This window comes from Grus americana, chromosome 3, assembly GCF_028858705.1.
Source record: "Grus americana isolate bGruAme1 chromosome 3, bGruAme1.mat, whole genome shotgun sequence".
Classification (NCBI taxonomy): Eukaryota; Metazoa; Chordata; class Aves; order Gruiformes; family Gruidae; genus Grus; species Grus americana.
In genome coordinates this window covers 55,562,648-55,585,048 of record NC_072854.1, presented here as the reverse complement: position 1 = coordinate 55,585,048, position 22,401 = coordinate 55,562,648, and the positions used below count along the sequence as shown (strand labels likewise).

The 22,401-nt window shown below is 37.9% G+C and overlaps 1 protein-coding gene across 11 annotated transcripts in view; it reads left to right on the top strand.

Moving 5' to 3' along the window:
- The window catches only part of FAM184A (family with sequence similarity 184 member A), an 84,449-nt gene that overhangs the window by 18,868 nt on the left and 43,180 nt on the right, over positions 1–22,401 (top strand). For all 11 annotated transcript variants that reach the window (XM_054819555.1, XM_054819554.1, XM_054819563.1 and 8 more), the window contains exons 2-6: positions 8,456–9,310; positions 10,773–10,908; positions 14,106–14,287; positions 14,923–15,120; positions 18,439–18,561. In XM_054819555.1, coding sequence (XP_054675530.1) covers positions 8,456–9,310; positions 10,773–10,908; positions 14,106–14,287; positions 14,923–15,120; positions 18,439–18,561 — 1,494 coding nt within the window. The remainder of the gene's footprint in view (positions 1–8,455; positions 9,311–10,772; positions 10,909–14,105; positions 14,288–14,922; positions 15,121–18,438; positions 18,562–22,401) is intronic.

The following is a 22,401-nucleotide window of genomic DNA, read 5'->3' as shown; positions in this document are numbered from 1 at the left end:
ATTAAATTGATGATACAAAATAGAGAAACTGAAAAAGGAGCAACTTACTATGGCTAGCAGGTAACTGAAGCAGATGGGAATACTGTGTCTGTATTGTTTTTCTGCAATGTAGTTCTGAAACGATGGTAATACGGGATGAATCAAATATTTTAAGTCATAGTGGTGAAGTAGTCTGAGAAGCTTTGTAATGAACTGCTGTGTTTTGCTAACATTTGTATAGCAGAGTTCCCCCTATCAATTATGTGGTTTAGGACTACTTGGCTTGATTTGCAGGTATTGGCCGAGTTGAAAAATAAGTACTGATTTCCAAGGAGATATTACAAAACACTTAAACTATTTTCTACTGATATTTGGTCCCATTCTGACTAACTCTTGAAGGTTGGTTTTTGGGTTTTTTAAACACTTTACTCCTCTTTCATAACAGTCTTTCTGCAATGTGTTCTTGAGTTGTATTAAAATCTATCATCATGAAAATATTTTTGATATAATCAGATTTAAACTTACATTAAACTCTATTCTGACTTATTCTGCAAGTTGGTTTTACACTTTGGCACTGAAAGCACACTTACATACAGTTAATAAAACTAAATGTCTCTTAATCACATGGGTAATGTACTGCTTAGAAATAGCCGTAGTTGAGAACGGCATAATACGAATGTATAGAATTGGATTGCTGAGCCCTGGAAACTTATGTAACTCCATTACAGCCAGCAATGCAAGTGTAGAACAGCTGAGCATTTCTCTTGGAAACAGATGTCATGTAGTAGCCAAGTGGGGGATTACGTGCTGGGTCATACAAAGCGGTAGTGGCGATGTCTCCCCTATGGCCAAGGAAATAGTCCTGTATTATTGGCTTATAGTAAAGGGGTGAGCTTTACTTCTATCCAGCTGCTTCTCGTCTTTCTGTCAAGATCTTCAAGTCTACTTTTTCCTCCTGTAAAAACAGTTTTGGTTCCAGATTGTACAGATAATTCTGGGATGCTTTACTCCTGAAAATTAGGTAAATTGAATCTGGCCAGTAGGCCATCCATCTGCAGCATTCTTTAATGGGCATCTTAGACATTACTTCTAGTCAGCGGCTAATGTTCAACTGAATATCCAACCCATGTCTCATAGCCCTATGCTATTATCTTCAAATATCTTTTCTCATTTAATGTGTATTTTCTGTTTGTGTGACATCACATCTACTTGCTTTGCACCTGAATTTTTACCTCAAATGAAGATATTCTGAAGGTTGTGTTGTACTGGAGGAGTGCAGCATTGTTTCTGTCTGTCATGCCTTAGCCAGGCCATGATTCTTTTAAAAACCTTTATAAAATGAACTTGTATTTCATCAGTGTTTAAATTGTTCGCTTGTTTTTCTAAGTAACTTTGCTATGAAAATCCTGAAAACCAAATTAGAATAGTTTTCAGGATATAGGCCCTGCATGTTGTATCCATTATTTGTTCTCCTTTTTTCTGCTCTTCTGTCTTCTCTCTGTCTTAACAGGAATAACAACTTCACCTGTTTCCCAAACTGACAATCTAAATTGCATATTGGCAAGTAATTTTTCCTCTTTTTCCCTTCCATCAAACATCAAGTGCCTTCCATAATTACTGCCTTGTTTTCTGGAAAGGAAAAGCTAGATCCAAGGGCTCCTATTTTTTTTTTAATTGTATTTTGATAAATATTTGTAAGTGATATCTGCCCTTATTTCCTCTCTCTTTTCTTCCCCAGAAACCTGGGTACAGGTTTGTTGTTTTTTTTTTTTTCCTGGCATGCCTTAACTCGTCACTGGTACAAATTCCTTTGCTCCATTATAATTTGTTGGGGTGAGGAAAATACTCCACTTGTTTTCTGCAGCACATCCAAGGATACCCAGATAAGAAAACAAATGAAATTTCTACTAACCACAGCAGGATGCCTTCTGTTCTGCAGTGGGCCCCACACATCCGGTCAAAGACGTTGGTCTACTGAATGAAATAGTTTCCCCCAAGTATCTATTTCTGTCAGCCTTGTATATGCACTAACGCCTCTGTCAAATCCCCTTTTGTCCCCCTAAGGCAGCATTCCACTGGTGGTACCCAGCCTTGGAGACACTCAGCTGCTACAGCAGAAGGAGTAACATAGCCCGATTGCCCACTCTGCCCATTGTAATGGGTCAACTGTTTCTCTGTTCACTAGTGATTGCTAAAAGCATTTGGAAGGTAGCGTCTTGTTGTGTCCCAGCCCAGAGACCTGAGGTTTAAACCACTCTTGACTCCTGGCAGCAGACCGCATGGCTTTTGGACTTAGGACCTCATCTTCCTGTTGTTCCTCCACATGGTGGCCTATAAAATACGATGCAGGCAATGTGCTCCTTTTGTTGAATCGTTGATTGCAGAGTGCACTACAGCTGTAGATTTACCTGCTGGCATGCTTTGATTTTTTTATTACCTGGTTGGCTTGTTAATGGTTATTCCTATTCCTGGTTTTGGATGAAGTGCATATTTCCAAGATAGGCTATTGTAACATAAAGCTCCTGATCAGCTCCCAGAAAACCTCTCATTTGTTGGCTGATACAACTCTAGGACAAAGGAAAAAGGCAACAGTGAGTGACTGAATTGGGCACACTGGTCATCCTGTCCCTGTGCCAAGACATGCTCTGTATCTGTTCCTCAGGTGAGGTCATCTCCTACCCCATGATTAACTGGAATGTGGCATGACTTTTTCTGATAATTAAATTTTAAGGTACAGACCCTGTAATCATTTATAAATATGCTGAGCTGTAACTGCAAGTGAATCTCTTTAGCCAGTGGGATTTTCAGGCAAATACTTTAAAAGAGTTGATATTTCGGTGTTGATCATACACAAATAAGTACAACACAGGAAGGATTGTAAGTCACGTAGTTAATGTGATATTGATCTGTACTTGGCAGTTTAGGAAGTGGAAATGGGTTATCATCACTTCAGATTACAGGTACTTGAGGAGCATGTGTTTAGGAGCCTGAGGAAAGCATCTCCAGGTGTATGTGCCTCTGTGAGGCTTTATCCCTTATGTGTGTGGTATTGAACATCAAGAAACCTGAAAGTACAAAATAAATATTTTTTTCCCCAATTTAATTATCAGCTTAGATGTTAGTGAACAGCACATGTCCTCTCATTTATCAAGTCTTCTCTTTTATAGAAAATTAAGTGTAAATGTTTAGCAAGAAGTGAAAAATGGTTGTCCTTTGTTTTCATTCAAAGGTCGAATGTTAGGTAGAAGTGCAAATCTGTTAATGTTCTATTCCTGGAAATAAATTATGCTGAACTTCATGGCATCATTCTCTAAATAATTAATTGTAAACAGAAGTCATTAGAGATTACTTTGGAAAGCTTGTTCCTGTAGTAAAAATAATTCAGTATTTGTTTTCAGAGTTTATAAAGGAATAAAGTACTGAATTTTACTTAGACATAAATTGAGCTACTGCATGAAGACTGTTGAACACTTAGAGCATATTTTCATAGTAAATTTTCTGTGGAAGTATATTTTTTGGGGGAAAAAATTTCGAGTTCTTGCCCTCTGCGGATTTTATCTCAAAGGAAGACTGGTGTAGTTAGACCAGCTTTTCTGGGGAAATTGTATTAGCAAGGGACACTACTTTTACAGCTGCAGACCATATTTGTCTGTTCGCTGCTCATCATGCTGTCCCCCCAATGCACTGGCCCAAGCACTTCAGCATTGCAGTGAACCAGATAGGCACTCGTTCTTCAGCTATCTTCCACCTTCTTTGTGATGTCTAAGCAATCCTGGCCTAAAGTTCCAAGCTTGTTTCTGTTGTGTTACCAGCAACACAAAGGACTGGATTGACAAAGCATCTGTATTTGCAGTATTTTCCATAAGGGAACAAAAGATCTTTTAATTAAAAAAAAAAAAAAATCCCAAGAGAGATGGGCATACATAGGTTTTGGGGTTGGGGTTTTTTTGGTATGCATAACATAGCTTTTTAAAGGGGGGTTTCAGATTTAGCCATAACTTGGTTTTCCCCATTAAATGCTGTCAGCAGAGTTGTCTTTTGGTTACGATTTAAGGAGGGAAAAAAAAAGAAGTCCTTTTAAAAAATGCAACTTCAAAGATTATTATGCAAAAAAATCTTCAGAGCTTATCTTGTGGTATTCAATGTCTGGCTAGCAATGCATGAGAAGGAATAAAATGCTATGTTATAGTTGGCTGTCTGCTGTGTACATAGTGATGCATTTATAAGAATGTACTCTGTGACTGTGGACAGCTTGTCTGAGTGTTTTAAATAACTTTGAAGTATTTTCTTCTATAAATAATTTTTTCATAATGTACTAAGGAGCTGAAATTTTTCCAATAAACCCAAACTTTTTCTGGGTTTTAAATTGATTATTTTATTTTGTCTAAAATTGACCTTTCATTGATCGTAATACATAATTTTTAAATGCTTAAATATAACATACTTCTCATTATCTGGTTAACAGGAAGAAAAGAAGACAAAGGAATGCACTACCCATTGTAATAGGAAGTATGACCATTCTGGGCTATAGTAGAGGATACATTTCTACATAAAATTAATTCATAATAGTGCCTGGAACTTTTTTGATGTTTATTGTTGATGTTGTAGACTAAACTTTTCTGTTTGCATCCCACCGTATCTGCAGGGTGTGACCTGTCTCTAGAAAACCCTTGTTACTGTTTCCTACTATATCTTGCTGCTTTCTGCATCTAGCAGTTCTTATTTACCCACAGATAGCGAGGGTAGGTCAGGCTCATTGGTCCGTGTCTTCCAAATCACTAACAGGTGATGAACGAGCAATTCCTTGTTGGCACTATGTTTCATTAAATAGGTGCGCAGCACCGACAAAAGTCTTGAGATGTCTCTGGAGGCTCTGGTGTTTCAGACTAGGGGGTACAGGCAGCACCAGTGCTCACAGGCAGCATCACCCCAGCAGTGCTGGGAGCCAGACACTTCACCTGAACTAGCCTGAATATAATGCCCTGACCCAGGGACCCACATGTTAAGTCTAAAATGAGGGTTTACCAGAGACATGAGGTTGATGTTTGTGTAAGATGTGTAGTAATGTGGTCTTTTTCTCATAGGTATCAGTTCCTGTTTCCATGTAAAATTAGAGACAATGAACCACACACATTATTGGAGATACTTTCTGTGCTGTAAAATGTATTTGGCACCTAATACTAGTGTTTCAGTGAAATATACATTTTTAATTAGAAAACCATTCCATCGTGACTAAATTGCTGGCAGGAGCAGATGACCAAAGTGCAGCTGACCATGCAAGAGCTCTCCAAACCATAACATCTGGTTTGGAGTCAAAAATATTTCTCAGCCAAATAGTAAAACTGTCATCTTTCAGCCACAAACAGTGTTGAACACTGATTGTTGTTCATATTACCTGTACTTCAAGACACCAAAGCTAATGCAGCAACAGACTTGCTTGACCTTACCATATAGAATATAACTAAAAACTCCAATACCCAATTATTGGCATAAAAAAGGTTATTACTGTTATTGTTAACAACAGAGTAATTCAGTCAGACCAAGGCATGTAGTATTTCAGTAGATTCTTATACAAAACAGTAACATAAAAGCCTTAATACTTTTTATTAATAATTAATTAGCTGGTAATCTCAGTATTCTTGGAGAGAGTATGATTCTGTCTGTACCTCTAGAATGATATGCTAACTGAAAATACTGTAAAGCACAATTTCATTTTTTTTTTCCTGTCACCTGATAAGAACTGCAATGTGTATGATGCATTTAGAGTGGAGTTGGAAAAAATATGAATTACTCAAAAGAGCAGTTTATGCCTCTTAGTGATATGCAGTTGTACTGAAAAAGCTACTAGAATTTTTAAAAGCATTTGTAAGCATGTTTAGGAAATGGCTCATCCTCTGATTTAAAAATAGAGAGTGTAAAACTTGTTTTACATGCCCACCTCCAACTTTTGCAACCTTACTGCCTTTCAGTTTTCTTGAGCAAGATCTATTTATTTTAGCTAGAACTTTAAATGTATTAATTTGTTCCAATGTATTTCAGTTTCTGCTTTCACTTCATCGAAATGCTGTTAGGTTGCTTTTGTTAGTACAGACTTTTTCTATGTTCCTATGTTAATACAGTGCATCAAATTCTCACAGATAAAATATAGCTATTCCATTACTTTAAAAGTAGAGATTTATAATAATTTGATAGAGCTGCTGCTGAAGAAAGTATGTTATGATAGAACATTCAGTTGTATGCATTTTATTTTATTTTTACATTTTCCGTAAGACACTAGTGTCCTTCATTTAGTGAAAGAGTGGTGCTTGTTGAGTTTGTAGCTGTTCAGTGCTTTTTGTATGGAGTAAGTGGATGATGAGAATTTAAAGATATGTTCTGAATCCAGCATTGCATATAGGCTTATTTTTCACTTGGAATTTTCAGTGAGGGTCCCATTGCCAAATTGTAATAGCCTTGAAAATACAATGATTTATACTTCATGCAGATTGTGGTGCTACATAACCTGAGTCTGGAACACTGCCTGAAGCGAAAGGGAGCATTATGGCACCTCTATTCACAAAGACAGGAGTCAAGGGCTGTTTTGAGTATGGGATTTGACCTAGTGTTCTGCAAATACTTATTATGATAACCTGATACTAAGTGTGATATTTTTATAATGCCTTTTTAACTACGTTGTCTAGCTTCTCTAACCAAAACTAAAGCCGCCTCATGCAAAATACTGCATGTACATTTTAAAAAAAATAAAATAAACCCCTCAATTTTCAAAGTACTTCTGATATGAACAAAGGAGTTGAGCACTGGTCACCATTTAAACGGCAGAGAAACTAACCTTTGGGAACCAGTAGCTGAGACTATATGTTGGTGACAGGAGGGAGGTGAAAGCTTTGTGGTCAGAAGTTACTGTGGGCATCACCAAATACAATGAGATTATAAAAGGCTGAAACCTTGGGTGAAGGGCATTGCAGTGATAGCTGTGATTCTGTTAATGAAATTGCGTGTGGTTTTCTTGCCAATTTTTGCAAGGTATTGGAGGAGTTTTATGAGTCTCTGAACCATGAAGCTCTTTCACAGTAGGAAAACATATTTTTTTTCTAGGAAGGAAGGGAGACAAAAGTCTACCTGCTGCCTGCAGAGATATTAGCAGCATTAAGAACAGTTTCCAAAACCGAGGAAGAGCTATTTTTTCCCCCTTTTTCATTAAATGATGTGTACATATGTTAGAAAAATCGAATTCAAATAATGTAAGTTAAACTGGTTTTTGTGAATTTTTTTAAAGTTGTTTTCTTACTTTATAAAGAAAAGTGAGTCTGTTTATTTTTTTTTCTTTCCATCTGCTACTGTTTTTTAAAGCCTGCCCTTTTAAGGTTTTTTTGGCACAGGCAACAGAATGTTGTGTGTTTTGTTATTTCAGACAATAAAATTTAGAATACAGTGTCTGGACTCTTTTTAAAAAAACAAACAAGCAAAAAAGCCCAAACAGAAACAACAAAAAACACTAAGCCTCCCCCCTGCCCCCCCCCCCCCCCCCAAAAAAAAAGAAAAAACCCAACCAACAAAAAAACCCCCAAAAAACCAAAAACTCCAGAGCTTGTTATATTACATGGCCAAAATCTTGAATCTGCTTTTTCACATATGAGAACTCTTTCGAGCTTTGTAACTTGCCTGAACACTTGACTGTAGACACTCTCCAGTCCAGAAGATAGAGGCTCTGTCCAAAGGGCAGCTTTTTTCTAAATTATCTGCTGCTTCTTTGTCCATTTTTGTTGCTTCTTGTTCATTTTTAAGATATACAAAATATACTAATCAGAAGACTTTTTTTTTTTCTATTCAGATGTATTTTGTAGCTCTGCTGCCTGTAACATACCTGGGAAGTGTGGGGATTTGCTGGAGTTCTTGGAGCACAAAATATTGTATTAAAACCACTTATTGCATGAATAGTTTATTCACTGATATATACATATATACACATGCATACAGTGAGAGTACTTCCTAGTTAAAAACGAAAAAGACAACCTACCATGTGGGAAAGGAGGAGTTTGAGATTTGGATTTTGTTCCAATTTGATACCATGTTGTAATGTATACTGTGTGTGTTATTCTCCAACACAAAACCTTTGTTCAAATTTCATTTTAAGCTGTGCTTTTAATTCTTTTACATAAATGTTTTGTTTTTCAGTGTGTTGAATGTGCTTCTTTCCCAGTGGTATTTACAGCAACAACACACATAGAAAGGCAAAACATTTGTCAGGAAAATTACAGGTTAAAAAGTTTTGGAAAACCATTCTACAAGATGCACAAGGTTGGCATGACTAATACAGCATTTATGCAGTCACATTCATAATAATATTTGGTGTCTTATTTGTATCATGAAAATATGCCAGATTGTCAAAGTAACTTTCAGAGTGTCTATGTCTTTTTTTCTTATGATTTAATGGATAACCAGAATGCCTTTTCTCTAATGTTATTCCATCTTTTAGGTAATATATGCTTTGAACACTAAAAATGATGAACATGAAGCTGCTATCCAAGCCCTTAAAGATGCTCATGAAGAAGAAATTCAACAAATTCTTGCAGAGACCAGAGAGAAGATCTTGCAATATAAAAGTAAAGTTGCAGAAGAAATGGATCTCAAGAGAAAGATCCAGGTTTTAGAAGAGTCACTGGAAGATCATAAAAAGATGAAACATCAGGCCTTGACAGAATTTGAAGCCTATAAGGATAGAGTAGAAGATATGCAGCTTTGTGCAGAAGCTCAGCATGTCCAACGCGTAGTGACCATGTCAAGAGAAGTAGAAGAGATCAGAAAGAAATTTGAGGAAAGGCTACGAAGTTTCATACAGTTGCAAGTGCAGTATGAGAAGGACAAACGTACAGCTCTGGAAGATTTGAGAGCTGCCCACAGGCTTGAGATTCAAGAACTTCTGAAGACTCAACAGAGTCAGAATGCTACTTTAAGTAAGGGGCAAGAAAAACTAGAGGAATTGCATAGACTGGAGCTAGAAGACTTGAACAGTAAAGTTGAAGAGTTACGGCTGGAAAGAAAAAAACTCATCGAAGACTATGAAGGCAAACTCAGCAAAGCACAGTCCTTCTATGAACATGAACTTGATTCTTTGAAAAGATCACAGCTTTTTACAGCAGAAAGTCTACATGCTTGCAAAGAAAAAGAAGTGGAGCTAAGAAAAGAATTTCAAAACCAGGAAAGTATGTTACGGAAGAATCTGGGAAAGCTTAAAACTGAATTGCAAATGGTCCAGGATGAAGCTGCCAGTCTACGGGAAAAATGCCAAAAACTTCAGGTGGCTCTTGGTACAGCAGAAAACAATGTTCAGGTAAGAGTGATGCTATGTTGTTCCCAAGACCGTGAATTTTCTTTTCCTATTTATGCTGTCTCTCCATGAGGCTGGAAAGTTCAAGTGATTGGAATATGTAAACTTAATTTTCTGTCACTCATACTTAATTATCATCTTTCTGATTTTTTTTTATTTACATTTTAAAATTTATTTTGTGTTTAATTTTCCCAGACTGAATTAATACTGCTTTATATTCCAGTAGAATCTAGAAGCCCCTACCCAGGGGAAGGTTTTAGTCTCCTTCCTTTCAGCTGTTCACGAACAGAACTTTTTGTTCTAGTTATACTACCCAACATGCAATATACACAATAAAATACTCAAAACTTTTACCACTTAAAGAACAGACAAAAAATCCCAAACCAAACTCTGTTTCCCTTTCCCTCCCCCCAAAGAAAGAAGGCAAAAGGGGGAGGGGAAAAAAAAAGCGCTAAGCAATATCTTTGCATCAGGTCTCCATATATAATTGATATTCCCCCTCCCTGCCGCCCTCCCCCCCCCCCCCAAAAAAAAAAAAAAAGGGTTTCAGAGAGGGAAGGAGGATATTGGTAACTGGTACCATTTGATGTTATGCTGACAAACCGAAATGCTTGCTAGAAAAGTTGAGAAACCACTTACCTAGACTGTACGGTTTCTTGCAGAAATGCATTTGACAGGAATGTCATACAACTGACACTATAAATACAATGAACATTCTGTATTCAGTGCAGTCTTGCTTGCAGAGATCATTAGTGACTACCTTGCCTAGACACGTTGGGTGTTAAAAAAAGTACATTTGTGGGAGGTAAGAAAAAAAGACGACTTTCTCAATGTTTTAACTCTTTTATTATAACATCTTCAATGATGTTTTCACAAGCAGTAACTGAAATACTGCACACATTTTCAGTATGTACTGGTTTTGGCTGGGATAGAGTTAATTTTCTACACAGTAGCTTGTATGGGGCTATGGTTTGGATTTGTGCGGAAAACAATGTTGGTAACACAAGGATGTCATAGTTACTGCTGAGCAGTGCTTGCACAGAGCCAAGGCCTTTTCTGTTTCTCAAATGACCCTGCCAGTGAGTCGGCTAGGGGTGGGCAAGAGACTGGGAGGGGACACAGCTGGGACAACTGACCAAAAGGATATTCCGTACCATATGATGTCACACTCAGCAATAAAAGCTGGGGGAGGAAGGAAGGGGAAGACATTTGGAGTGATGGCATTTGTCTTCCCAAGTAACAGTTACGCATGGTGGAGCCCTGTTTTCCTGGAGACACAAAAGGAATATTATGGTAATTATTTATGTATAATACCATTATAATTATGGTAATATTACAAGATTTCAGCTTTTGTATGAATCAAATTTGCTGAAGGGTCTTTTCTGTACATTTTAACCTAATGATTATTTAAATTTAAACATGATTTTATATAATGATAACAGTCGTTATACTGTTCTTCCTCTAGGTTCTTCAAAAACAGCTAGATGATGTGAAGGAGGAGGAGATGTCATTGTTAAGTAAACATAAAGAAGTGGAAAGTGAGCTAGCAGCTGCTAGAGAGCGCTTACAGCAGCAGGCCACTGATCTCGTTCTCAAAGCCAGTATGTATGTCAGTACCTTAATCTGAAATGAACTTCATCTATTTATTTTAGCCTTTCCTTTTTCTGTTACCCTTGTGCAGGTTTTGAGTGCCTAAAGACTGTTCAATGCTGTCCATAGAAGTTTCTGACAAGTTTTGGGGTTTTTAACTGTTTTGATATCACATGCATTGTATATACGATTCTTTTTTTGTGTACTTATTTGTCCAAATATTCTACTTTGTACAGCATGTATGCATCTTCCAGGCCTTGGAATTTCTTGCCTCGAGTGCACTTGTATGGAATGCTTCTGTTGTGTATCTGTTCTGCACATAACCACTGAGGCATGCTCCCTGTTCCTCCATCCTTTTCCAGTAGCCTTGTCTTTTTGCCGAGACTGTGGTATTTTGCCTTACATCTACTGTCAGAAGACTTGCAGCTTATTGGTTAATAAACCTGTTAGGGTTTTCTCTATAGCTATTTTCTTGACTTCTCTGTGCTTGTTGGCCTATGAAAAGGCGTAGAAAATGATTTTCTTGTACACATGCGGGTTTTAACTTATTGGCGTTGTTTCTCTAGTAAACTGCTTAGTGGTAGGACATGGGCCCAACTGCTTGAACTTGGTTAACTATACTACAGGTAGGACTGTAGGCTACAAATAAGCCCCTGGCTTATCTTTGGCCTTGTTCAACTAGACTAATCGTAGAAATACTTGATTATTTTCCACACAAGTTAGCACAAGCCCAGAGGCCCTTCCCAAAAGTCAGTTTGGATAAGATCACCTTGTTTTGAAGGCTGGGATGTTGCCAGACTGTGCCAGTTGGCCTTAGGGCCAGAAAATACTTCACAGTGTTAACTTGCTAATACTGTAATAGTTTACTATTTATATTATATACTGTATATAATACTATATTTACTATTACTATAATAGTTTACTATTACAGATGGCTACATGTGGTATAGCCCTCAAATTGTGTCTGTGAATGTGGCCTGTATCAGGGCTTTATTTCCATCCTTTAAAGAATTAAGCAGTTCCTACAAATGGACTGAGTGTGCCTGCTGCCTAGGAAAGCTTCGTGCCTAGGACAAGTGGCATAGGTGACCTAGCTAAGGTAAAGACTAGGAATAGTCTAGGCTGTATGTTCGGATGATACAGAGGCCATCAGGGACCCAAGACTGCGAGGTTCTGCTGCATGTAAATAGCTAAAAGGCATGGGCTTCCTGCTAAGAGTATCTCAAATGGAAATCCGACCCTTCAAAAAGTTACATGTGAGGCACTCAGAAAAATTCATGACGTGAGACTGTTGACAAAAACCCCCACCTTTTCGCATATACTCCTTGACCATTGCTGTTTCTTTCCCTAGGCAGAAGCATGGGAAAAGTTCAGCAGCCAGCTCCAGATTTAGTGGAAACAGACTTAAATATTCAGGCTGGTTTTCTGTATTATTGATGGCATGGAGTCAGCCAGACCGTGAGTCCAGCACTGGTCTCCTCTGGCACCGAGTGTTTTAGCTTTACCAGAAATTCCAATGTGTCCACACTGTTACTGAGCTTTACAGCACCTCACTGTGTAACAGGAACCAGGAGCCCTGTTTACAGCGATGCCACCAAGCCTTTACCATGTGATATAATTGATTAGCAGCCTGTTTGGAAATGGCTTCTGGCACTGGCCCACTGCCATCTCCTTTGATTTTCAGCTCACACTTGGAAGTCAAAAATCCTATCCCAAAAGAAACTAAATTGTCATGCGTAATTACCATTCAAAATATTTACTCATTGTAGTGCAATTTGAGAATGCTGTATTAAGTCTGTTATAGGAAACTAATATATTCTTTTTCCATTTATCTTGTGATTCCAAACTTGAAAGGAAACTGTTGCGTTTTGTACCTTCTGTGTAAAGCATGAGAAATGGAAAACCTGTATTGTGTGTTGCTATTGTCCTGTATTGCTAGGACAAAAGCTCTACATCAGTGTGTGTGTGTGCTTACAATAAAATAGGCGTGTCTGTAATACTTCCTGACAAAATTCTTGTATGATTAGTCTCCTTGTTACATTCTCTAAAATCTGGGGAGAAAAGGTCTCTCCTAGAAGTTGTGATTAAAAAAAAAAAAAAACCCTAAAAAAATTATTCTGAGTGAAACAGTTTCTTATCTGGATGCTTTCTTTACGTGAAACTGTTAAGGGTCTCTGTATAATCCTTGGAAGTCTGTTTAGTTATCACTTCATTTTATCATATGCTAATTTTTTAAAAGGCATATTTCAAACACGTCTAAGTTATGCAATTTATGAAAGGGATCATAGGGGGTTTCTATCAAAAGAATCCATTCCGACATGGAATGTCAGCTTAGGTATAACTTCATGATGCTTCTACAAAGATGTTAAAATAATGGGAGAATATCTGCTCTCTTTTCTTCCAATTGAACAAACTTAGGAGCATCCTCTTTTCCAAAGTAGTCTTCTGTCCCATCCTAAGCATTTTCCAGTGCTTTAATCAGTTACCTAGTAGTAGTATTTTCAATGATACAAATATAAATTAAGAACAACAAGGACAAACATTTCTGAAGTCATAAACCCTTTTCCACTGGTGACATGAAGGACAGATGATTTTACTGTCTAGCTTTGTAGATTTTCTTTTTTTTAAATATATTTAAAGAAATCAAAAGCAAGCCTCTAACCTGTAAGGATTTAGATCATACTTTACTGTGGAGACAGTGAATTGTTACATCTCTTGGTCATATCCCTATAGCTAAACAAAGCGTAATTCCATAAGTTTTACATAGCTGCTATACCTAGCATGCTGGCTAGATTAAATACGTTCTTGTTTTATCAAACTCATACCACTTCAATGTGCTGCTTCCTGTAGCTTATCATGGGGTAAAAATGTGCGGGTTTAGGTGGGGTGAGTTCAAGATAGGCAACAGTATGAACATGGACAGTCTACCTCTGCTTTCTCTTGGAGTCAACATGCAACTTTGAACGAGGAAAATTGAAACTAAAGGAGCCCCAGCACCAAGCCCTTTACTGTTGTTGGATATTTTACAATAAAACTGAAAAAAGGGAAGAAGTGGACGGGAAGGTAAGCATTGCAGTGACGATAATGGAGATCCATATGAAAGCGTCCACTAGAGCTGTACTTCTAGAAATCACTCAAGTATGAATGTGCACTTCAATTACATGAAACCAATGCTGTGAGGTTTTAAAGAGCTGTTTTGATTTTTTAGGTCACATTGGAATGCTTCAAGCTACTCAAATGACCCAAGAAGTTACAATCAGAGATTTGGAATCGGAAAAGTCTAGATTAAAAGAAAAATTATCCCAACTGGAGGAGGAAAGAAACTTACTACAAAGCAAAACACAGAGTTTGGATGAGCGACAAAGGCAGCAAATTCTGGCCTTGGAGAAGGTTAAACAGCTTATTGGCTTTAGCTGAACAAAACCAAAAGACCTAGAGCTCTAAGAAAAAATGATTATGTTTTAATTTTTGTTTGATATGTCTGGACTAGGACCAGTAGTAGTATATTCCAGGTGTAATAGAATGACTAATGTAGAGTGCAAAGTGAGAGTGGAGGGAAGTCGAATTAGATGTTGTTCAAACTGCTTTGGTCATCTTCTAACAAATTAATTTCATTTATGACCTCGTGTATAGATGCCTAGTATCTAAAGTGTCTCAGTAGGGAGAAATGTGAAATGGTTAAAGAACAATTTAAAAAGCCATTCTGTGAAAATGCACTGAATGCATTTGAAAACACTGAACTGAAATTTTCTGTAGGCTTGATACCTGATTGCTCTTTCTCCAGATTAAATAGAGGGAAAAAAAATAGATTTTAATAAAGATTTATTGCTTTGCATGGATATATTGAAATGACCTTTTTGGTTATTGAATGATTTAGTCATTGCTTAGTGTTTGTTAGATTTGTCTTATATGGAAGTTAATTTCTGTAGATTTATTTCATCAGTCATGTTTTTGTATTTTTTCCTCTTAGTCTTCAGACATTTTTTCACCGTTTAATAGAAATGATTGTATTTTTTCTTTCATAGAAAGTAAATGAAGCAAGGGAGACACAACGTGAATATTATGAGAAGGAGCTCGTAAAATTGCAAGCGAGATTGGAAGGAGAGGCTGCACAGTTAAAGGAGGCTCATTCTAAGACCCTAGAAGAATTGGCATGGAAGCACCATACTGCAATTGAAGCTGCACACAGTAATGCTAATAAGGATAAGAAAAAACTGCAGATGGTAGGTTTGTGTTTTCTTAATAATCAAACATATTACAAAAAACAAATGTTAGAGTTTGAACCTTGTACTGCATGGTTTTGTTGTATGGCAAGTTTTATTTGGAGTTACCGGCAGATCTGCTGTGCCTCTCTGAAGAAACTGCTCAGCCTTTATTAAAATAACATATATCTTGAAAAAAAACAACAAACAACCCAAACAAAAAAAACCCCAAAACATTTGTACTGTCATTTGTCTGCATACAGAAGAGAAATTCTCAACTCCAAACTTTCTTTTTGATTATAGTAGGTATGTTTTTCTAGGTTTTGTGACCCATATTCAGAAAGGTTGGTATATCACTCAAGGTCAGTTCTTTTGGAGATGAAAGGTTATGTTACTCTAATATTTATTTAAAATTTTCATAAACAGTCCAGAAGTACAAAAAGATATTACCTTAGTACATCACTATATGTATACTCAGAAGACAGCAAAAGCTGTTCCTAACTTAGATCATAAAATTTTGCTAACTGTATATCAACTATTCGTTTACCTTTGACTGGAATCCTGAAACTGAAAGGCTTCTTTGTTTTACAAAATTGGCCTGTTCTTTGTTGGGATAAATGAGAGGACCAATTCTGAATTATGATTTCCTAATCTGATTGTATGTACCTTATAAAGAAAGTTTGCTTTATACAGTAAATACGGGATAAATACTGTTAAATTTAAGGCTTTTTTGTGCTCCCCTGGTGTGTTCACAGGAAATACACAAACAAACACAGTTGTAGCTAGTGATCTGCATCTTAGACTGATTTGATTTTTTTTTTCTTTTCTTTTGGTAAATTATTTTACTGGTGTATTGCTTCTTAGTTTTATTTTTAATAAATCCCAAAGATTTTTTCATGTCTCCCAGTAATGGAAGTAGTACTCTGAGAACATACATGTGTTTGATCTTTCAGGTTTACTTTCTTTGTAACTTTAAACATGCCTGTTACTAATACAATGTCTCTTAAGGGTTACTGGGAATATTTTTCTTTTACTTCAGTAAGATGTGGGGTTCTCTTTGTTTTGTTTTCCTTTGTTATTAAAATAATATAGAGAATAAAACAAAGGATATCATAAAATGTTTGTTCTTAAATCATTAGATTGATTAAAGTAGGGAACACCTCTATAAATGTGAGAAATGTGAAACTTGATTTTAGCAAGGGAAAATTAACTATGAAAAGATGTCTGGGTCAAGATCTTGGTAAATCTTAATCGGTGTACTGTCTCCTCTGTCAAACCTGTCTTGCTAAGCACATGTTGTGTTGTTTGACTAATTCAGGGAAGAAGCCATCACTCAGATGCAGAGAAGAGTTAAATTTAGTATGAGGAAGAAGTATGGTCAAGGAGCCTTGGGATAGAGGACATGAGGATTTATTGGGACTGGAAGACTAGGAAAGGCATCTGGGATTTGGAAGTCTTTGGAAAATATGAAACAGAAGAGAATTCTAAAGAATGAGAATAGGACTCAAGAAATGACTTAAATATATCTCTTTGCTTCAATTCTTCCATCTATAAAATGAGCTGTAAAAATGGCATCAGTTCATAGGAGGGTTATGAAAATAGAGCTGCTAATAATTTTGCAGTACTACACAGCTGTACTGACAAGTATCATGAAAGAACCAATTACTCAGTTACCAGAATAGGGTCTGAATAGCACTAGTGAAATTTTGCAGACAGCAGATTTTACAGTGCGAACAAAAAAAAAAACCTGAGCAAGTCCCGTTTAGCAAGCACCATTTGTCCCACGTGGTGATTGATCTGGGCTCGGTGAAGAAAACATGCGCTTGTTGAGCTATGTTGTATAGCAATGTGTTATTGAAAGTGTAACCCTCTGGTTTGTGATTTTGTCCGGCTTCTACCATGAACAAAGAGATTGTGCAAGCAGTGTATACACAAATTATTTATTGCCTATTGCACACCCTAATGGAGTGGTAGAACTATCGAGCTACTAAGCTTAATGTGCTTACCACTCCCAGCAAAACACTGGAGGAGTCTGGTTTTGGCTGAGGAAGGGTTGGCTTCTCTCTGTTGCTGCTTGGAATGAGCTGGATGACACTAAGTTGCTGTCTTCCAGCGCTCCTTAGAGTTTTACACATTTTCACAACAGTCTTTTTCCTCTTGAATTCTTGAGCTCTGGGCTCTCTCTGTCTCTGCAATCTTACCAATGCCTGCAGTTGTACTTTGTTTTGTGCGTGGCTCTGGTCTATGTATTCTCATAGCTGTGTCTGAGATGATATTGATTTCTCAGAAATTTCAGCCCAGGGCTACACAGAGGCACTGAATCAATGCTAAATCTTACGTTACAGCTGAACCCCTAGGAGAGAGTTAATAAAGGAGCCTCTGTAGCTCCATAGAAAACCTTGAAGTCTTGTATTACCTGGCTCTGGAGCACCTTACCTGGCAGCCTTAGTCTTCTTCAAGAAGACTTTGTGGTATAATAAATTATATAGTATATTCCACTGGAATATATAATAAAGCTCTTCATTTTAACATGTTTCATGTTAAGTATTTTGTGACAGAAATTGTTCTTCTGAAAATGTATTCAGAATATTGATAAAGCTGAAGCATACGCTTAGTTTTCCTTAAAAAAATAAGAAAGTCTGTAACAAATAGATATATAACATAGACTTCTGTAAGAGAAATATAATTAATGCGCAGAGTTGTTTTCAGAATTTGGCTATTACTCCACAGAGATTGAATGAAAACAGAGGTGTTATTTGATTCTTTACATGCAGTTGAACTTGATGACTAATTGTTGATTTCTTATGGTTCTACATAAATTTTCTAGATATGGTGTGGGGCTTATTTCATTTATTGTAACAGCCTGAAAAACCTCCCAAAACTCAGTCTGAATGTTAAGCTTTACTATTTTCTGTGGGGATTATGTGTAGGAGACAGATGGGTAAGGGCTGAAGGATAAGCATGTTATTGGTGTAATTTTATAAAAAGTGAAAACTTCTTCATTCTGTCAATTCAGACTGAAAAACTGAAAGTAGGGATAGTTTTAATGATTTTGATAATGAAGTGCAAAGTGAAACTAGTGATTGAAAAGAAAGTCCTGTTTGTCTTTATTTTGTGATTAATCAAGGAAGTTACATTAGAAAATAAACTGAAAAATTAAGGCATCCATTGTAAAAGGAAATAAATGTTCATGGTTTGGCACTTTAAGGAAAGGACAATTCTTGCTTGAGATTAGGAATATTTTTGCCAGGAGGAATAATTTTCATGTGGTACACCTGTACTTTGTGTTGACAGTATGGCAAGTATTTAATATTTCTTCCATACTTCCTCTTTCTGAAGGAGTTGGAGCAGCAGTTTGAAAAGGAGAAGCTGCATTTGGAGGACGATAAGAATCAGCTCCGGCAGCAGCTGGAAAACCTGAAGGAAGAGCTGACAACAAAACTGACTTCTGCCAATCAGGAGGTAAGGGTTAACTTCACTTGTATCGGTTAATGGTCCTGTGCACAAGACCACATTTCATCAATAATGATCTTGTGCTGACAGTCCAGTACAGATCTAGGACTACACTGTTTGGTCTATTCAGTGCCTTATTTCTGTTTAAAGTAGAGTATTCTTCAAATTTAAGTTACATGACTGCTTCTGAACACCAATTTTTATTGTCCTTCACAAAACTAACAAAGCAAAAGAGGTTGACATAAACAGCCTTTCTTGTTTTAATTCTGCTTATCTTCTCATTAGGTACACAGACCTCTACAGAAAATATGTCAGGAGACAGAGGGAAAATTAACTGTAAACTCATGTTTTTTACAAATTTTACAATTGTAAATTCTGGTCAGCTTCCTGACTTGCAGATGATCTTCATATATTTCCATCAAAAGATGACATGAAATACTTACAGTAAGACCCACATTATTTGCAGTGTTTTGATATGTGTAATATTAATTAATATATACACTCAGAGTAGTACCTACCATATTTATATACACACACCCCAAATAATATATACTACCAGTGTAGTTGAACCTACCATCTTTAGAGCTCGGCAGTACTGCTGATCAATCAGTTGTAAGTACCTGCTAAACAGGAGACTGCACTTCCTTCTGGTAGTTGTGAGTGCTTTTGCCGGTACTTCAGACCTTGGAGAAGGTGCAAATTGAAGTTGGAACTGCTCTTGCTCCCTTACAGTATGCTTACCTACATTCAAATTAATAAAAATACGATGTATTTGTTAGATATGTTAAGAAAATCATACACAGGTTTATTTTTCCTTTCAAAATTACAGAAAGTTTTCTTATTTTTAGCTTTAACTCCTCTGTTGATCTGAGGAGAGCACTATTGTCATTCTGTTGTCATTCAACACTGTAGGTTTTCATTTAGCTACTCTTTATCAACTTCTCTTGGGTTCACAAGTAATAAACTTGCTCCTGCTTTGAAGGAAATCACTTCAAATGTTTTACGAATGAGTTTTCATTATCTAACTGCTATCAAGTTCAGGCTTGGAAAATTCATCAGCACACTGATGAAAACAGAGGCATAGCTAAGGAATAGGTAACTCTAACATAAACTAAAATAGGGAATTAGGGCCAGCTGCTATTTAGTAATTGAGCTTGCATACAGTCTTATGCCAGGATAAATGTAATACAGTGTATTTTGCATATTGAGAGAATGAGAGCGGATGTACAGGCAATAAATTTGGGGTGGTCTGTAAATTCACTCCATGTAGTACAGAGGTGATATGTTTTGCTTTATTACTCTGTTTATCTTAAGCACATGAGACAAGTGCTTCTCCTGCAACCACAGCTTGCTCTTAGATCTCCATTGACAACTGACAACAGTTTCTCAATGTCTGCACTGACCTGGGAGAAACTGCCCTGTGAAATGTCTGGCACTTCTTTAGCTTAGCTCTTACATTTCTACTGCTGCTTCCTTTGTAATTTGTTTTGAGTTACAGACTTAATTTAGCAGTAGGCATGTATTTATTACTTTCTGTGGATATTAGCTTAGTTCTAGCTTCCTTGCTGAGAAAGCTGGTTTTGAATCTATGCCATCCTCTTTTCTTTTTGACAGACTTTTTTGATAGCTAAAGGGTGAGGAAGACTCAAGCCTCATTAGGTTTGCTCCTAGTACCAAGCTGTTTAAGAACAGTGTAATCTTAAATACTTGCCAAGGATTTTTTTTTTTTTGAGTTCTGGTTAACTTAAGATACTGACTTTCTCACATGTGTCTCAGGATGAGGCTGTTTATAGATTTCATTCCTTTCGCTGTAGACCAGCCAAGACCTTTTAAGAAGACTCTTTGTATCAGTTGACAGAGTAGTCTTAGGACTGGCCATCTCCATGCAAAGGATTTCTGATGATATTACTAAGGATTATTTTAAACAGCCTCCAGCATTGCTTTGTCATCAGTAGAATAGACCTAAGCCCTGTGAATAGCATTCTTGCAGAATGTTTCCATATCCTTTAGATCTACAGGACCGCTCTTCACACTTCATGCAAGTGGTGTGCTACTACCAGATACATAGACAGTGGTCCGCTTTGAGGATATCAATAGTATCAGGGGCAGTTTTTTATGTCGGGATTCTCCTTCGCATAGTCATGCTTTGTAGGTGTGGTGGGTTGACCCTGGCTGGAGGCCAGGTGCCCACCAGAGCCGCTCTATCACTCCCCTCATTCACTAAACAGGGGAGAAAAGGCATAACGAAACGCTTGTAGGTTGAGATAAGGACAGGGAGAGATCACTCACTAATTGTCGTCACGAGCAAAACAGACCGAACTTAGAGAGGGAATTAATCTAATTTATTACTAGGCAAAACAGAGTAGAGGAATGAGAAAATAAAATCAACTCTTAAAACGCTTCCCCCCACCCCTCCCATCTTCCCGGGCTCAACTTCACTCCCGGCTTCAACCTTTCCCCCCTCAGCGGCACAAGGGGGACGGGGAGTGGGGGTTACGGTCAGTTCATCACACGGTGTTTCTGCCGCTTCTTCACCCTCAGGGGGAGGACTCCTCTCATCGTTCCCCTGCTCCAGCATGGAGTCCCTCTCACGGGGTGCAGACCTTCAGGAGCAAACTGCTCCAGCGTGGGGTCCCCCACGAGGTCACAAGTCCTGCCAGCAAACCTGCCCTGGTGTGGGCTCCCCTCTTCACGGGTCCACCGGTCTGGCCTGGAACTTGCTCCAGCGTGGGCTTCCCACGGGCCGCAGCCTCCTTCAGGTGCCTCCACCTGCTCTGGCGTGGGGTCCTCCATGGGCTGCAGGTGGAATCTCTACACCCCCTCATCCTTCCTCCATGGGCTGCAGGGGGACAGCCTGCTTCACCATGGCCTTCACCACGGGCTGCAGGGGGATCTCTGCTCCGGCGCCTGGAGCTCCTCCTCCCCCTCCATCTGCACTGACCTTGGTGTCTGCAGAGTTTCTTACATCTTCTCACTCCTCTCTCCGACTGCAAAAGCTCTCTCTCTCTAAGTGTTTTTTTTCTTCTTAAATATGTTATCACAGAGGCGCTGATTGGCTTGGCCTTGGCCAGGGGTGGGTCCGTCTTGGAGCTGGCTGGCATTGGCTCTGTCAGACACAGGGGAAGCTTCTAGCAGCTTCTCACAGAAGCCACCCCTGTAGCCCCCCCGCTACCAAAACCCTGCCACGCAAACCCAACACAGTAGGGAATTACTAGTTGTTTGGCATATAACGCAAAGGAGCACATAGACGAGTGCTCAAGATAACATTTTTCTCTGAGATCTGTTATGCCAAAGAAATTTGGGATTCCTTGCAGAGAGGAAAGGAGCAGTTTTAATACTTAATGGGTTGCATACAGAGGGATAGAGTTTGGGGGGGTGGTGTAGGGTGCATGTGTGTGTATGTCACTAACAGTTCTTGCATATTATATGCTAACAAACGGAAAGAATAGTTGTAATTGTTACCTGTTCATACCTGCAAACCAAAGGTTAGCCTTTTCTTGAGACACTTGTCCCATTGTGAATGAATTTATCTCAACATACAATTTACCTTACATACACTTGTCTCAACATACAAAGACAATGACATAGACTATTACTTCTGCAAAAACTTCAGTTCCCATTAGCTGCTGTTTTTTGGACCCCCTGCCTCCCATTATTCTGTTTTTCCAGCATACATGTTTAATAAGTTTTTCCTTTCCTATAGCTGATGAACAGTGTTCAATCTCTGCTGTTCTCACCTGAAGCAAAGAAGTAGAGTATCATCATTTTACAGATGGGGAGCTGGAGCACAAGTAGGCAGAGAAAAGTGTATTGTTATTCAGCAGTTAGGAAAAAGATTACATTATAGTC